This window comes from Phalacrocorax aristotelis, chromosome 4 (genome assembly GCF_949628215.1).
Source record: "Phalacrocorax aristotelis chromosome 4, bGulAri2.1, whole genome shotgun sequence".
Lineage (NCBI taxonomy): Eukaryota > Metazoa > Chordata > Aves > Suliformes > Phalacrocoracidae > Phalacrocorax > Phalacrocorax aristotelis.
The window spans coordinates 47,795,609-47,813,938 of NC_134279.1; the positions used below are offsets into that span (position 1 = coordinate 47,795,609).

The window sequence follows — 18,330 nt, forward strand, 5'->3', positions numbered from 1 at the left end:
ATGAAGGCTCTTTAATATTTAAATTTCTCTGTGGTAGAGGCCAGGACAGATAGTAAATATTTCTCATTTAAATATTATGGGAAAGGAAATTAAAAAAGATTCGGAGCCAGACAAAGGGAATGTTAAGTTTTTCTTGGTTAAACTACTAATAGATAAGCTGTAATATTATATGTATATGTATACAAAACTAATTATATGTATAGGTATAAAAACTAAGAGGTAATGTTAGATACCTTTCTGCACAGATTTGTATGATGCTAAACCTTCATATAAAACCTGAATTACTGGAGCAGGAATAAGGACTTCTTTCACAGTGATATATAGGCTCCTCTTTATCTATCTGACATGGAGACCCGAACCTCTGCCAGCTTTAAATTGCATTTCTAAACATCTATTTAACAGACAGACACTTCATGTCATAATAGGTTCTGAAAAATTTCCAGACTAGTTCCATGGTCTGGTAAATGTTGTGTTTAAATTGCAAAAAGTTGGGTTTAGGGTCTTTCTCTCCCCTTTCTCTCATTTCAGTGTTCAGAAAAGATGTCACCGCACTTCAGCTGAAGCAGTTGCATAGGCTGCTGGAAAATTATGCAGTTTGAGGGTCTGGGGTGACATCACCCACTGGGCTGAGCGTGAGGAGCACTATAACGCTTTGACTTCAGTGATACCGCTGGGATGCTCTCGCCTTCCTCTGGGACTTCACCTGCTGGAGCAGCAGTGCTTCCGATAGGCAACCTGGCCATGAGGCGACGCATTTCACCCCATGTGTGGTCTTAGCTGTAGTGTTTTACTTAGCAATCAAACAGTCAAAGGATACATGACTTTTTTTCCCCAGGAATGCCTTGAAGAGCAGAAACTGCCTAATAAACACTGTGAAGAATGAAGAAAAATGTCCCTACAAGCCAAGTGCCTATATTTTGGCAGAAGCAGCAGCTGGGACCCCCTGCACAGTGGTATTTTGGCTCCTCTGCTTCTAGAGGTAAGAAAGCCCAGAAGAATTCTGCCCATGAGTTGTCTTTGCTGTGTTTATGTTGGGCTCACAGATGAAGCTGTGATGGATGGGTGTTGGCATCCAACAGCCCTCCTGCTCTGTGTCTGTTTGCTGGGGTCTGATTTTCTTCCTTTAAGCACTGACTACACATGACAGAGGAACATAGGGAAGAATACAAAGTGGCAGATTTTGACTTCGGACTTTGCAAAGCTTGGAACTGGCACTGAGGAGGAAATGGCAGTGGTGTAAGTTAACCCTGGGAATTAGCTCACTGGCATTCTCAATGTGTTTATGCTACATTTGATCAGTCTTGTTCGTCTTCACTGCTGGCTAGAGAGAAAATAACATCTTCCAGAACAAAGTGTGATGGATTTCGCTGAACATTGCTATTCCTGTTAACAGTTTCCCAAATTTTTCTTGTTCAGATCTTTATCAAATTTGCAAGATTCATTACTAAGCAGCAATATATCCTCAGGCTAGAAAGTTAATCACTAATAGCAAATCATACTCAATACAAATATCTGTGGGACCTTCATGCACCTTCCTTATTAAACCCTTATTTTTTTCTTTCATTTTCATAGAATCATAGAATAGTTTGGGTTGGAAGGGACCTTTAGACATCAACTAGTTCAACTCCCCTGCAGTGAGCAGGGACATCTTCAACTACATCAGGTTGCTCAGAGCCCCAGCCAACCTGACCTTGAACGTCTCTTGGTCTCGGGCCTCCACTACCTCTCTGGGCAACACATTCCAGTGTTTCACCACCCTCACTTAAAAAAAACTCTTTCCTTATATCCAGTCTAAATCTGCCCTCCTTTAGTTTAACACCATTACTCCTTGTCCTGTCACAACAGGCCCTGCTAAAAAGGTTGCCCCCATCTTTCCTATAGTTGCCCTTTAAGTACTGAAAGGCCACAATAAGGTCTCCCTGCAGCCTTCCCTTCTCCAGGCTGAACAACCCCAACTCTCTCAGCCTGTCCTCGTAGGAGAGGTGCTCTGGCCCTTGGATCATTTTTGAGGCCCTCCTCTGGACCTGCTCCAACAGCTCCATGCCCTTCTTGTGCTGAGGGCTCCAGAGCTGGATGCAGCGCTCCAGGTGGGGTCTCACCAGAGCGGAGTAGAGGGGCAGAATCACGTCCCTCAACCTGCTGGCCATGCTTCTTTTGATGCAGCCCAGGATACAGTTGGCCCTCTGGGTTACGAGCGCACATTGTTGGCTCATGTCCAGCTTTTTGTCCACCAGTACCCCAAGTCCTTCTCCGCAGGGCTGCTCTCAATCCCTTCATCCCCCAGCCTGTATTGATACCCTGACCCACGTGCAGGACCTTGCACTCGGCCTTGTTGAACCTCATGAGGTTCTCAAAGGCCAACATCTCCAGTTTGTCCAGGTGCCTCTGGATGACATCTCATTCTTCTGGTGTGTTAACTGCACTGCTCATCTTGGTGTCATCTGCAAACTTGCTGAGGGTCCACTCAATCCCACTGTCTATGTCACTGATGAAGATATTAAATAGTACCAGTCTCAGCATGGACCCCTGAGGGACACCACTTGTCACCAGTCTCCATCTGGACATTGAGCTGTTGACCACTACCTTCTGGATGTGACCATCCAACCAATTCCTTATCCACCGAACAGTCTACCCATCAAATCCATATCCACCCAATTTAGAGGGAAGGATGCTGTGTGGGACTGTGTGAAAGGCTTTGCAAATGTCCAGATAAACTACATCCGTTGCTTCTTCCCTTTTCTACTGATGCAGTCACTCCATCATAGAAGGCCACTGGGTTGGTCAGGCAGGACTTGCCCTTGGTGAAGCCATGCTGGCTGTCTCGAATCACCTCCCTGTCCTCCATATGCTTTAGCATAGTTTCTAGGAGGATCTGTACCATGATCTTCCCTGGCACAGAGGTGAGAGTGACAGGATGGTATTTCCCCAGGTCCTCCTTTCTACCCTTTTTAAAGATGGGCATAATGTTCCCATTCTTCCAGTTCCCAGGGACTTCACCTGACTGCCATGACTCTTCAAATATTATGGGGAGTGGCTTGGCAACTACATCAGCCAATTCCCTTAGGACTCTGGGACGCACCTCATCAGGTCCCATAGACTTGTGTATGTTCAGGTTCCTCAGGTGGTCACAAACCTGATCTTCCCTTTCAATGGGGGGCTTTACCCCCCTGGTCCCCATCTTGCGGTCCATCAACTCAGGAGGGGTGAGGAGAGAGGTTACTAATGAAGACCAAGGCAAAAAGGTTGTTGAGTACCTCAGCCTTCTCGTCTTTTGATACTAGGCCACCTTTCTTGGTCATCAGGGTGGGTATGTTTTCTTTGACTTTCCTTTTCTGGATGACATACCTGTAGAAGTCCTTCTTGTTATTCTTTGCATCCCTTGCCAAATTCACCTCCAGCCATGCCTTGACCCTCCTGACTCCATCCCTACACAACAGGGCATTGTCCCTATACTCTTCCCAGGATACCTGTCCCTGCTTCCACTGCCTGTGCAGTTCCCTCTTGCTCTTTAGTTTGACCAGCATGTCTTGACTCAGCCATGCTGGTCTCTTCCCTTCCTTGCCTGATTTCTTCACTTGGGGACAGAGAGCTCTTGCCCTCTATGGAATGTGTCCTTAAAGATCTGCCAGCTCTCTTCTGTTCCCTTGTCCCTGAGGACTGTTCCCTAGGGGGTCCTGCTGACTAACTCCTTGAAGAGCTGGAAGTCCACTTCCCTAAAATTTAGGGTCCAGACTATACTCCTTGCTTTTCCTGTATTGCTCAGGAGTGTGAGTTCCATTAATGCCAATTTTGTTTGGCATTGCTCCCCAGTCAAATGCCTTTTAAGGAATTAAAGCTTTAAAATAACAAATATAGAAGGATTACATCCCTACTATGGAACTAGAAAACAGTTTAAAAAATAATATAGGGAAAATGTAATAAATACTATTGCATTTGGGGTGACTTCTGTTTACTCTGGTTACACCTGGAGTCCTACTGCAGCTGAAGTGCCCTGTGTTTTAGTTCAATAGTTCTACATCTCACCCCACCTTTTGCCCTGTGCCTGACCCTGTATGGCCAATGTGTCCTCTGAGACCATGAGCACCCTTAAAATAAGCATGTGCTTAACTGTTTGCCAAACTGAGGCACTAATGACTTTGCCAAAGGTCATCTGTCATGGATAAATAGTTAATGATAGACAGATGTACACATCACAGTCTGCAGCTAATATACTAGATCCACACAAAAAATTCCCCCTGTGTCATGAGTCAATGCAAACACTTGGCAACATAAGCACCGGGAAGAGGGAGGCTCTATTGTTCCTTGCAATTTTCCACTGGAAATAGACAGTTAAGTGTGAAGGGTATGCATATGTATACAGGGATCCATACATATACACCTTATATGCCTGCTCCTTGGGAGACACTGCTCAAAGGGTAATGTGTAGGAGCTAGGTAAAGTCCAAAGGCATTTAACAGAAAGCGATACTGTTCTTTTGGATTTCAGTAGCTCTCTGTAGACTGTTACATCTGTTCAGTACATAATTATACATAATCAGTGCAGTTACATTAGTAGTTAAAAATGAATAGCCTATAGAAACAGGTCTTTCTGTAAATCTTTATAAAAGTTTCTACATTCTTGCATAATTTCTGTATCCTACTGTTAGGTCACTTGGGTGAACTCCAGTAAGAAGCAGCTTTTTTCTGAGGGCTGACACAAATCCAGTGTGCAATTTCAGTCCCTCGGACTGCCTTTGAGTCCATAAGGCAATAGGGTCACCCTCAGATCTTTTCGCTCTTCGGTACTGTAGAAACACTCTGGATGGCTTTTCAATGTTTTCCATCTTGTTTCACTCTTTCTTCCCTTCCCTGAGAATTGTGGCCTTTTTTCTGGGATGCCATTAGCCACATTGCATGGAAAGACCATGACCAGGCACACATGCATTGTGATGCAGAAGATGAGCTGGCCGGGCACCCATGGCATGAGTCAGCTGCCACTGTCCTACTCACTGGCACTGTCTGCATTCAGTACAGCTCTTCTAACATGTGGTCCTCTAGCCTGCAGTTACACATATGAGGATATTTGCGTACTTCTTAGGTAGCAGAGTTAGAAGGTCAAAAAGTTGAGAAGCTGGGTACCTTGCAAGGGATTTGGTCTGGCTGCACAGCTGGAGCATTTATTTCCATGTGGGTCCCTAAATAGACTGCCTAAGGGTATACTCCTATTTGTTAAAAAAGACTGGTTATATTGTACATCCCTAGTGATTTCAGTGGTTCAACATCCAACAAATGAGGGACGGAACGGCCAAGTCCCTCCAAATGAATGGCTCAGGCTCAGAGCAACTGGCACCTCGGCTGAGTTAATGATGAAAGAGGACAAGAGTGCGCACTCCGGCTCACCAAAGGATGCTTTGCTTTCAGCTGGATTTTGCTGATCCCACAGAGTAGATCGTCTTCAGCTCTCAGATACTAATTTCCAGGTTAAAACCAAACAAATACTGGGGGAGGGTAGTTACTCTTTAACTTTGATCAGTGGCGTAGTCTTCAGTGTTGCTCCATGAACCACTCATGGAGCAATCATTCAGCACAGCAGAAGCTGCAGGTAGGCAAGAGGAATCAGCAGTTGGTGGACAAGGGGATGCTTTGCAAGCCAGCACCCCCCTGAAAGTAATGTTTGGTGGAAAGCTACCTCCAGTGACACTTCCGTCTTTTCCTTTCTAAACATATGCAAATTGTCACGGCTTAAGAAAAGAGAATTAATTTCTATGAGTGGTTAGTAAAGCTCTCATAATTCTTGTCTGTGTTTCAGAACTGTAATGAAAAGCCATCCTATAGCATATGGAGCACTTAGATATAAAGATGCACCGTTAAGATGATAGCAAATTTTGACATACTAACCTGGCCAGTAGTACATGGAAACGTTCTTTTTTTCTTTCATCATTGTGACCCACAAAGGCTCCGATCCATCCCACCAGAGAGGCAGCAGGCTTTCTTTAGTCATTCCAATATCAAAAGATACATTTTTCTTTTGGTCCCACATGTAGTTTCCAATCATCTGATGGACCTCACAGTGGCGACCTTTGGGTGGAGAAAAAAACCCAGCACAATCAGGTCAGTGTTCTACAGCAGCATGATGCCACCAGCACCACCACTGGATCACCCCACAAATCAGCTGAAAAGCCCTGATTAGAACTCAGGGACCTCTTACCTAGCAACTGCTCATATGATTTCTTGACTCTGTTATCTTTTATTGAGATTCTTTAGGTAGCTCTTTATATCCCCCAGTTCAACCACCTAAAATAGTTACTGCAGCTTGTCAGCCATCTGTGTTCCCTTCACAGTCAAGGGAGAAGAAGAGGCACCTCTGGAAAGAGTTCATGCCATTCTAAGATAGGCATCTAAGGTATCTGGGAGGAGTTATCCTCTGGAGGTTCGTATTGCTCCCTATTAGTTGTAGAGAAAAATCACATCATTTGCTTAGCTTCAGACACCCAAATTCTAGACAGCTGAGGCTGGAAGAAACAAATCCTGCGCCCCATGGCCTGCTCAGAATGCTGTATCCAGTCCACAGACACAGACCATGGCAGCAGCAGCCCACACGGGTGCCACATGTTTGGCTGACAACTGGCTTTTTCAACACATTTAACATCTGTCTAGTCTGAGACCATTTTAAGGTACCCACCAGTGCGCAGACCCAGAGGACTGTGGGGAGCAGTCTGTGAATGGGAAGGGAAAAGCACACGATCTGGAAATGTAGAATAAAATTTGAGAAACCCATATTTCCCCCCTCCTTTATCCATAGGGCACATTTTTCCACAAATAAGCAAAAACTAGGTTGAAACCTTTATACATTACTTTTATTTTCTGTTATTGTTAACTTTTTTTTTAAATGAACTCATTTTGTTCTTGGTTATGGGGACAGCAATCATTTCATCAGACATTTTCAGCCCTCTTACTGCATCTTGGGGACCCTTGGGCAACTTTATATTACAAGAAACTAGTACATAATAGCTGAGAGGTGTCTTCCACTTCTTGTCATAGTCAGAAGAGAAGATATTGTATTTTAAGAGTTAATCTGCAGGTAAATTAACAAAAACAGGAAAATAAATGTTGAAGATTAAGTTGTACTGGGAGTTCATGATTTCCGTATCTTAAAAAGCAATGACTGATGCATGTGTGAGACACTGCCATCATTAGCTGATGAGTCATGATATTGCAAGGATCCAGATAGCCTTTGATTACTGTGAGACTGAGCATGGTAAACAGAACTGAAATAACCTTGGTATGCTTGTTTTGAAAGATGTCATCTTGAGAAGAGGGTGCTGTATACCTTGCGTACATGTGACATTGAAATGGATTTTGAACTCTCCTTCCCTACTATGAATTATTTCAATTATGCAAAACATTTCCCCCTCCCCAGTGGAGGAAAGCAGTCCCAATTTGTGGCAGTGACTATTCACCATATTAAATCAAACAGGTGTACTATAGGAAAACTGGTGAATTGGATGGGCAGTAATATGTCCCCCTTAAGCTGCCAAACACTTTCTTCTCTGTAAGTCTAAAAAGAGTTAGAAGCAACCTTCCTACTTAGAGGACAATCCCATCTCTTCAGCTTCTTGCATTCCATGTAATCCTGAGCATGTATCAACCTGCTAAACTTTGGGCAGGCAACTGGTGCCAGCCTGGGAAACCTGCAGGTCAGTGCTGAAGCTGTTAGGTCGCATACCTGTATGATGTATAGTGTAGTCTTCATACAGAAACAATGAGTTCCAGCTGCTGATGATGTGAGCTCCCTATAGGATTTAAGGTCTGCTGTCAGTTTGCCCACCTCTTTAAGGAACAGAACGGAGATTGTTCTTTGTAGTGTTGTTGGAAAGTTTAATTAACTGTGTCCACTAATACCGAGGGCAGTATTCTTCTGATCACAACATCAGACAAGTTCATTCTTCCATGGAATTCAACTTTCTTTTTTATATTGAAAAAGAGGCCTAGAAGACTATAAGGCATCAGTTTTCATTGCAGACATCCCTGGTTCACAGGGCCAGAAGGGAACATCAGATGAGCAGACAGACAAAAAGACATGACCATTTCATGCTGCCTGGAGTCATTTACATCTGCTTGCCTGAAGCCTATGTCCCAGGAAGACCCCAGACCTCCTTGGAAGACATCAATACCCAACTAATCAATCTCTTCCTTGGATTGCTCATCCTAATATTTATCATCAGTAAACACTGTTAAAAAAGTATGCCTGGTCTCTGATTTTATTTTTGACCTTATTTAATCTTCAACCATGGCTATCCTGTGCCTTGCTCACTAGATCAAAAAGCCCTGTGGTAGATGGCATTTCTCCCCCTCAGAGACACTCGTACAGAGAATTAAGGTCACTTCCCAAATTTCTTTTGAGTCACCTGTACAACCCAAGCTCTTTACAACCCCTGTTGTAAGCTATTTTCTCCATGCTGAGAAAATGACCTTTGGTGATCTCCTTTTTAATGACTATCATAATAGCAATGTGGTGTTAGACAGTCACCATAACATGCTGAATTTATTATTGCTTCCATTACTGCAGCTCTCCTCTGTAATCAAACATTATCTTAAGAGTTACAAAACGGCAAAATGCAATTTCAGCATACAGAGGTCTTTAGTTAAACTCCCTGCAATTGTAGTAGAAAGCACCCCTTCCTCAAGCAACAGAGGAAACCAAAGACGATATAGTTCCCAGGAATACGATAACTGCTGTATCCTTCTGGAAAAGAGCCAGCAAAAGCATTTGCAAGTCTGCGTACTACAGCTAACTTGGACACTACACTTCTTACAGAACTGGCTTTGTCTAAAGCACATTCCTATGTCTCCAGGCACTTTTGTCATCATTCAAATGAATCTATGCAAAACAAAGATGAAATAAAAAAAAATCCAACAAAACACACAGCCACTTGGCCACCCACAACGGCAGCATAGTAATGCTGAGTGCTGTGCACCCTGCATTGACTGTGAGATTTGGAAACCAGAGCATATGCTCCTGTAGCATCTGACCATGAGCCAACAATGTGCCCTTGTGGCCAAGAAGGCCAACAATATCCTGGGCTGCATTAAAAGGAGTGTGGCAAGCAGGGTGAGAGAGGTTATCCTCCCCCTCTACTCAGCCCTAGTGAGGCCACATTTGGAGTACTGTGTCCAGTTTTGGGCCCCCCAATTTAAGAAGGATGTGGAACTCCTTGAGCAAGTCCAACAGAGAGCTACGAAGATGATCAGGGGACTGGAGTATCTCCCTTATGAGGAAAGGCTGAGAGACTTGGGTTTGTTTAGCCTGGAGAAGAGAAGACTGAGGGGGGATTTCATAACTACCTATAAATATTTAAAGGGTGATGTCAGGGTGATGGGACTAGGCTCTTTTCATTAGTGCCCAATGACAGGACAAGGGGCGATGGGCACAAGTTGGAGCACAGGAAGTTCCACCTCAGTATGAGAAAAAACTTCTTTCCTGTGAGGGTGGCAGATCAGTGGCACAGGCTGCCCAGGGAGGTTGTGGAGTCTCCTTCCCTGGAGACATTCAAAACCCACCTGGATGTGTTCCTGTGCCTCCTGCTCTAGGTGTGCCTGCTCAAGCAGGGGGGTTGGACAAGATGGTTTCCAGAGGTTCCTTCCAACCCCTACCATTCTGTGATTCTGTGATTTGCTACAGGAATTACCTTTTCTTTCTTTGGTGGTCTTTCACTGGCTGCAGGGGCAGTGCCTAGGATCACCATTAGGCACAATGTATCATAAAGGGACCACCTGCCTCTAAATCTTCAAGAAAAAATGACCTCTTGAGACACTCAATTATCTTTTTTTTATAACAGAGGCAGCGTGTGGCAGATGTACAATGCCATACCTGGTGCACTGGGCGACAAAACAGAGGTAAACCATCTCTGCACTGAGAAAATCAGGTTTATCAGATAACCCATGGTGTGTGTATTAGCTAACGCACCAAAGGTACAATAATCTATACCCACCTGATGATGAACGTAAGTACCTGCATTTAGCTACATGTACTGTACTATGTAATATTATATGCATGCCTTGCCACTACAGTGAGACCCTTCCTCCCATGTTCCACCATGATGTCCCCACTCCCTGGGAACTGACAAGAGCCAGGAGGGCAGATGCAAGCACAGGCTGCCATGGGGCTATGTAGGCTGGCGAAGAGTTAAGTTCCTCCACACAAACAGCTGCACACACTTAGGGCAGGTATGTTTTAACAGCCGAAGTGAGGCATGCAGTTCCCTTTCTCCCCTTCCTTCCCACCCCACAATGTCTTTCCTCCGCTATTCCTTTGCTTGAAGAGTCACCTAAATGCTGACCCAAACCTGCTCATTTATCAGCTCCTCACCCCACTTCCAACCCCCCTGGAGACCTGCTGGATGACTTGCCCTGAGAAATGCTCTGCTCATGTTGCCTTTGTGAGGAGGAAGAGAGCAGGGCTTTAAAGTCACAAGCACTGTATTCCCACTCTGGAGCAGATATCATGGTGTTGCCATCCCCAAGGACTGAACCCAGTCTGCTGTGAGCAAAGAATCCTGAAGGGCCCAGCTCTGCCCACTTCAATATATGCCCTGATCTGCTCTTCCCCTGCTGGGTTTCATCTGCCCCCCTTTGAAATGGAAGATGTCAGGGGTAAAACAAAACCCATGTGCTAAACCTGAGGTGGCCTGGAGAAGACCAGGGCTCTTGAGAAGCCGGGGTGGGAGCTCTGGTCTGGCAAAGTGGTCCTGCTATCTGCAGGATACAACGGTATCAGGCAACAATGGTACCTGCAAGAAGTTCAGAGACAATTTATGTTCCCAGAAGAGTTTGCTGGCCAAGTCTTCTCATTTTTTTATGACCTCCAATACCAGACAGATCCAAAGCAGAAGCACCTTAGCCTATGGCAGGTGAGACTTTGCAATCCAAGTAGGATCACATCAAAAGGCACAGAAAAATCTCTGCTATACACATTATTTTCTTTTTCCTGAAGGGGATTCATTTAATAAGAGCATGAGACTCTTAATTCAATGCCTTTATAATGGCGCTAGGGCTGGGGTGCACAAAAATTGCTTCCAAAGCATCCAGTTTAGGCTTTGGGTGCTTGCTTGTGTGGGAAGGCAGGTTTTACAGCCCTCAAGAGCAGGTGCTCTGAGCTGTCAGCTGGTCTCCTGAACTGAGCGGCAGAGGTGGGCTGAGGGACCACACACCTGACCACCCACAGCTGGGTACGGCTTGAGGGCACTGCAGCTCCAAGCACTACAGAGGGCCTGAACAAAATGATGTGCAGAGCTGTTGCCTGCACAATTAGAGAGGGTACGAGTCTCTGGCAGTTTTCTGTTCATCAGCTGTGACTTCACCTCTGGGCAAAGAAATACCTTGGTACGTGAATGTCCACTTACTGCTGCTAATAGCTGGTAGCAGGTATACTAGTTGGAGTTGAGGCTGTAGCTAGTAAGAAGGAAAAAACTCTATGCTTCAATTTTTAGCACATGAACTTGTGTTAGAGAAAACTTTTGGTTCTCCACTTTGAAAGTGTTTCCATTTTTTTAACTGGTAGAGAACAAACACAGATTTTTACAACATTTTGTGTATGTGTGAAAGAGAAAAATCTTGGCACTTGGCTTTGCAGGCTTCCTGCAGGCAGCGAGTAAACAAAGTGAGATGAAGAATATGAAAATGGAAAACCCTCCCAGTTCCCACTCTCTTCTCCAGCCTGTCCTTGCTAAGATAGTACCCCTTCCCTGCCAGTTAATAGTATTACCACAGACTTTGTGCTCTTTCGCTTCCCATCACACAGTTTTAGAAATGGAAATCTACTGAATCTAAGAAAAAGAAGAGTCTATTGATTTAAAGCTGCATGTCACAATCAGAACTTTTTACATCTTTGCTGCTGCTGGCATCTGTGGTGGTTAAAAGAGGAGCAAAAAGAACAAATCCTATTCCCTTGTCACTTACCATGCTATTTGTGTCCTTCTGGCTTTTTTCTCAGCTTGGACAGTGAATTTGAGATAGTTTCAATTAATGTGTACTGATAATAAATTTCCCTGTGGTACTTCTATCCCTCCATTTTTTATGCCTCAGACCATATGCAGGTATCGTTTATGTAGTTAAAAACTTGCTTAACTGCTAAACAGAAACTGTCAGCACCCTTTCCTGGGCTAGGCTGGAGCCTAGATACCAGTAACTGGGCAGCAGAAAAGAGGCATCCAGTAGAGCCGTCACAGATGGGGCTTCCTCCGGGTACTGAGTGGACTGAGAGTAGAGATGCTGTGCTGTAAACCAGAAGACCTCTCACAGCAGACAATAAATGTACTAGTACATGTGCACATCAGCCAGAGCCCAGAGGTCCAGTGATGGGAGCCCAAAGGACATTTGCTCCCAGAAAGTGTGGAAGAAACAGGGTGCAGTGTGCACTGAGATTTGCTGTGCTCAAGGGAAAACAGAAGCAGACTGGCTATTTATCAGATCACCGCATCATCCACCAAAGCCCCTCAGCAGTCAAGTATGCCAATGCTGAGGGTGAGGGGTGGAGGAAGGACAGTAGAAGCAGAGGAGATGGGTGAAACCTTCAGTTTGGCAGAGCAGAACTTGACCAACTGGGACCTCTACCATGTTGCCCCTCTCCCACCTGCTGTACGGGGGACAAGGCGATGGCACATGCAGGGTTGAGCTACAGTGGCTGGGGAAACACCACGTACCACCCCTGTATATTAGAGAACCCCAAACATGCCATCGCTGAGTTACAGCAAGTGTGAGACAGTCCTGCAAAGACCACAGGCCTCCCCTTGGTGTTTAGGAGACCTGAAACATCCTCTGTTCAACCTCCTCCTCCCTCCTGAAAGCTTCATGGGACCTTGCAGCCTCTCTGCCAAATATTTAAGATGAGGTCCTGTCCAAAGAGGGACATGGAGGCCCCTTCACTGGCTCCTCTCCAAGCAGCTACCCACCCACTCACCCACCTCTGCTAGCAGAGGCTCCCACCACTTCCCATGGAGGCCAAGACAAATACAGTTCTTGGATGTGGGACTGCACAGCTGACCGGGCAGCTGGCATGTTCTCACAGAGGACCTGCCAGAAAAGACCTAATTTCTTTTTAGGATCTTGGAAAATAAATCCTTCCCGATTTTCCAGCTCAGATGTGATACCGTCCACCCGTGTTTATGCTGGCTGGGGCTGGAAACTGAGGGGTCCCACATGCCCTGAGCTGGGGGGGCTTCAGGGGAGCTATGGTGCAGGGAGTCCCCCAGCAGCCCCACAATGCCTGCAGATTGGCAGGTGAGGGAGATCCAAGCTCCTCAGCGTGAGCAGATTTTCTTGACAGATGTCACGAAGGGCTCTAAAACAATAACTCGTGCTTGCAGTGGTTATGGGGAGACATCAGACTTTCCATTTAGCTTGGCGTGAGAGCTTCCTGCAGAGCCAGGCTGAGGCAGGGAAAGAGAAATATTACAAGCTCCCCAGAGGATAAAAACCCAAGGTTGCTTGTGGTTTTAATTCCTTTCTTTGCAAAACAAACAGCACATGGTGTGATTAAGAGAGCCTTCTGAGATACACGTATTTGGACTCCTCCTTCCCTCCCTTGCCAAGCCCACGTCAAGCCCTTGCAAAGCTCTCTCAAACACACGTGTCAGCAGCAACAGCTCATTTGCCATTTGCTACATCTTTCAGGTCAACAGCTGCAATATCAAAACTGGAGCATGGAGAGCTAGGACACCAAGTAGGATTCAGTGTAGCAGCTCAGAAAACAACCCAGCCACCCAACAACTAGCCTTTTTGCCACTGTGGAAGCCAAAACTGAGAAACATGGCATGAATGAAGTTGTTAGAGAAGATTGTTTTTCAAAGAGTTGGATTTTAAGCCGGTACATTCTTGAGCTACCTTGCAAACCACCAGATTTTTGTAATAAAACAACTCCTCTAGTTGCGTATCAGTGAGATCCCTTTGTTCCAGCAGTGACTTGGCTGTTTGGTGCTTCTTCAAGCAAATAGCCGGTCATGAAGCCATACCCTGGCTCACAGGGAGACTGGAGCTTCTCCCTGAGCTCTGAGTCACTGGGTGACTTTACATGAAGAAGCCAAATAATTAGCATTTGTCTGGTTTCTACAGTCTGGTTTTCTTTCTCATAATTGCAGTAGATGTGGAGGAAGAAAAAAGACCTCTAGGCAGGCCCCAGGCTTTGGGTTGAGGCTTTGTGTGTCACTCAGGGAAGCTCCAGCAAATATCTTCTCATAGGTTAACAGCCACAGCAGATTTAAGTAGGAGGGGGACTCATGGAGAGCTCTGCCATCGTCCTGCAGCACTGCATGACCACAGGCAAGTCACTTCCCTCCCCTGCTTCCCTTCCAAAATTTATTCCTTTTGTTTACCTCAGTTGGCCCCTATTCCGCTCACTGTGTCTGTGCTTCACCTAGCACCTAGTCTCAGCAAAATGGGGTATTTGTCACATTAGCATAAATTAGTTAGTTGTTTTTAGATACATGGCTCTTGGTCAACAGTTATGGTTGCATCTATTTGGTTAAAGCTTTGAAAATCTCACTAAACTTGCTATTTCTCATGAATATTCAATTCAGTTAGGCTGCCCTCCTGAAATCATCAGTAAAGTAAAACATGATGACTAGGAGATCCTGCAGATAATCAGGCAGCTGCGCTGTGTGCTGTTACTTGCTAGTTGCCTGTTGCAGAGGAACGCTACCTCCTGGCAGGGCTGATGGGTGCAGTTTGGCATCTGCACTGAGACACGGTAGGGCAGATGCTGCTGTCCTCCATAGCCTCCGCCTGCAGGCCTAGGCAGGAGACTGACCTGTCCCAACAGTGAAGGTGTCTGAGGAGTAAAGTCTACCATCCCCTTCCAAAGCCACTGAAATGGGGGAGAACTACTCTCTGTAACAACTAAACCTCTTTCACAAAGATTGCATGGATGTGGGGTGAAGGGCAGTATGCAGAAAGGAGAGGCCTTGCTCACATGAGTGTATAGAGGCAAGAGGGAAATACATCCCAACCGCAGCATTTTCATGCACGTGCTGTCCTATACCTGGCAACCATGTATGCTCCTGAATGGACGTGAGGCCACAAGACCTTATGAATGAACAGAGAAAGAAGGGACGGGAGTGTTTATCCAAAAAAGTGGTGGGATATAACTAACAAGGCATGGATGGGAATGTGCAGGTGGGGCCTGAAATTTCTTGAGATGAGTTGGCTGAAAAAAAGCCAATATACTGTGAAACCATATTCATAAATGCTAAAATATGGCAACTTGGAGGTTAAAATGTGAACAGCTCATGAAGCAGCAGTGTAGGACAAAACATGAAGAATAGCTTGTCCTTGTAGTTCCTGATTTCCCAGAAGAAACTGGCAACATTTAAGTCCCACTCATCCCAGTTGCAAACGGAAGCAAAACCTATTACAGTCATGTCCCCCCCCCGCAGAGGAAATGCACGAGTGGTGAGATGCGATATAAGCTTTCCCACGCCCGTACAACAGCAATGAGGAGACAGTAACTTGCCAGTCCCTAAGCAGGTCGCTACAGTACAATGCTCATGTCACCCTGCTACGCTGCATTTTTTCCAAAAGCTGTCCCAGCTTTGCAAATCAAACATGCGCAGACTGAACACAGCTAATGCTACATCTGCCGTGTGCCCCACACTCCTAACCCCACCATCGCCTAAAACATGACATCTCCTTTCTGTGGAGACTGCACCATGGTGCTGGGGGTAAGAGGAGTGCAGCCATGGGATTTATCCTGCTGTCATGCCAGGACATAGCCACAGGATCCAAGGGTTCAAGTGCAGTCTTGGATCTTGCTTTATGCACATTCATCACCTAAACTTGGTCCTTGGTTGGTTCCTGACCTATTTAACGCTGCTGTGACTCATGTGTTAAGAAGGTGAATTGTTATTTGCAGTTAAGTTTTATTCGCATTGAGATCCTCATCATGAAGGCCAGGAGACTTGCAAGGATTGAGTTTGGTCTCATAGATTGTCTCATTTCTTCAAGCTGGGGTGTAGGAACTCTGGTACCCTAAAAATGGGAGAAGTCTAGTAGCGGTGTTTCATCACCTAAAACAAAACTCCTTCTTTGTTTTCGAAACTCCTTGAAAGGCTGATTATAGACTTCACTCTATGCATATACACTTCATAGGAGTGATGAATAAATGTGGTAAGGAAAGAAAGCAGTCACTTTCCCTGTTCTCTTTAACAACTTAATCTGAAGCCTTTTTACACATGATGTGCTAAGCCAGTTTTCCTATGTGCACCTGAAGAACAAGGTCCACGATGGAGTGACACCTCTATTTTCAGTTGTGACTTTTGCTCTGCATTCGTGCATTTGCACCAAGTCATGAAAAATACCTGTGATGGTTTTGTACTCTTGTCTGTTCAGAGATGAGCAAGAGAAAGGCGTTCCTTTCCCAAGAGAGGGAGGAAGGGGTTAAGCGGTTTCAACACAAGCTGGGCACAACTGATGTCAGATTTTTGTCTTACAATGGCATCTATTTGCCTTCCCAGCAAGCAGTATATGGACTGCTGGGCATTGTATTGTTCCAAGGACAGCAGAAGATACCACATCTCTTCAGAGAGAACAGATTTTCTCGCTCTTCCTTAGCTGGAAGGTCTTGTTTGGTAAATCACTCTGGAGAAAAATCCAATCAGAAACTCCAGAAAAACTTTTTTTTTTTTTAAACTTAAATGTTTTTTCCAGGGTGTATTTCACTGATGTGAAGGGCTCGGCTGTACTCTGTGCACCTTCCTAGTGTCACTGTAATCATGTGTTGCTCCACTTAGATTAAAAGGAAATCAGCACAATGAAAATTATGGCTATCCTCCCAATTTTCTGAAAGCCTTTCCTGGGCAGTCAGAAAAAGGGAAAGTATAGGGAGGCAAAAGCAAAAATCTTTAATGTCCTTCTATTTGGCTATTTCATATTATCTTACAGATATAAGGACTTCAGGCAATGTTAAGACAGGGACATGTGAAAGCAGAAAGTCTGTTAGGTTTTAAAAAAACCTTAATGCTGAACTTGCCAAAACAGACGTGTTGGCTAAAAATAACTTTTTCTTTTAGCTAGCCCCAGTTTACATGCCTTTTTAGTAACTGGAAAGTCTGTAAGCAGGCTCTGTATTACTTTTCCGTGCATTTCCCTCTCACTTTTATGTTCTATATGCAGCAGCCCCCATCAGTGTTCCCACCTGGGAGCCCTGGGCAGCTGTGCTGCAGTGGTGACAGCAGGCAGGGACTCAGCAACACCATGGGAGAGCAAAGGGGAACTTAAAAAATCAGCTCCAAGTGACTTTTCCAAGTTCTGAGCAGGTTTCAGACAAGCAATACTAAGCTGTAATGCCTCAGTGCTTTTAAACTCCCAGCTAAAAGCAGGACTTGTGTTATTTTTACATCATCTTTCAAGGAAAAAGTCATCGGGAGCTGCCCTCCACCTTGGCAGCTCTGAGGAGTATCACAGCACAGAAACGCAAGTACTCACCTGTCATCAGTGTGTAGTAATTTGGGTAGGAGAGACTGGGGAAGTCAGGGGTCAGGTAATCCACTTTCACCCCCATGTTCACAATGTCCCGAAAGCCCGGCAGACCCTCCAGCTCGCTGTCATCGATGTAGTCGAAGCGAAAGCCATCGAGCAGGAACAGCAGGAGCTTGCGGTGGGCCGAGGAGGCAGCGGGGAGCAGCAGGAGGGAGGCGAGGACAGCGGTGAGGAGGGTGGCGAGGGGGCTGCGGCTCCCCATGGCAGGCAGTGCTGCCAGGGCTGGGCCAGGCAGGAGCGAGGGATCTGCAACAGCTTCTTGGCTGGACCTGGCACTGCTGTTCTCCCTCCTGCTTCCACCGCCTGTGTTAAAGCTACAGCACTGCCCTGCACCCGCCGTGGGTGTGGGAGGTCACAGGTTAATTGCAAGCAGATGATTAACTTCCATCCAGCCAGTGAGCGGAGAGAAGAGCTTGGTACTTCCCAGATAGAGAAAAAAATGCTTTTCAGCAATGGGGAAAATGCAGCGCAAAGTAACTGGGTCCTGTCAGGACGCTCCACAGAGCTGCCTGAGGGAGGGAGGCTGAGCGAGGGGATGCTGCCCGCTGGCCCACGGCTGCTTGTGGGGAGCAGCGTGGTCTTGCCAGCCAGCCCACCTCCGCGACTGGGCTGTGGCTCGCAGGGGTCTCACAGAGAGGGGCTGCTTTCTATAATAGAGAGCATTACATCTCCAGCCATGCAAACGTGCTTTCTTCTTATCTTTCTGGCAGCACCTTGTGATAGGAACTCAGACTGAGGTTAAGGCAAAGCATCTCCACAGTCTGGGAGGTGGGGTGCGTGAGTGCTCTGATGGTGCAGCTGTACCTAAGAGCTCCAGCTGAGT

The 18,330-nt window shown here is 45.8% G+C and overlaps 1 protein-coding gene across 1 annotated transcript in view; it reads right to left on the bottom strand.

Moving 5' to 3' along the window:
- The window catches only part of ENPP6 (ectonucleotide pyrophosphatase/phosphodiesterase 6), a 36,218-nt gene extending 18,260 nt beyond the window's left edge, over positions 1-17,958 (bottom strand). Inside the window, exons 1-2 of the mRNA XM_075091213.1 lie at positions 17,454-17,958; positions 5,877-6,056 (exon numbers count right to left, since the gene is read on the bottom strand). Coding sequence (XP_074947314.1) covers positions 5,877-6,056; positions 17,454-17,709 — 436 coding nt within the window. The 5' untranslated portion in view covers positions 17,710-17,958. The remainder of the gene's footprint in view (positions 1-5,876; positions 6,057-17,453) is intronic.
- Between the last annotated feature and the right edge of the window lie 372 nt (positions 17,959-18,330).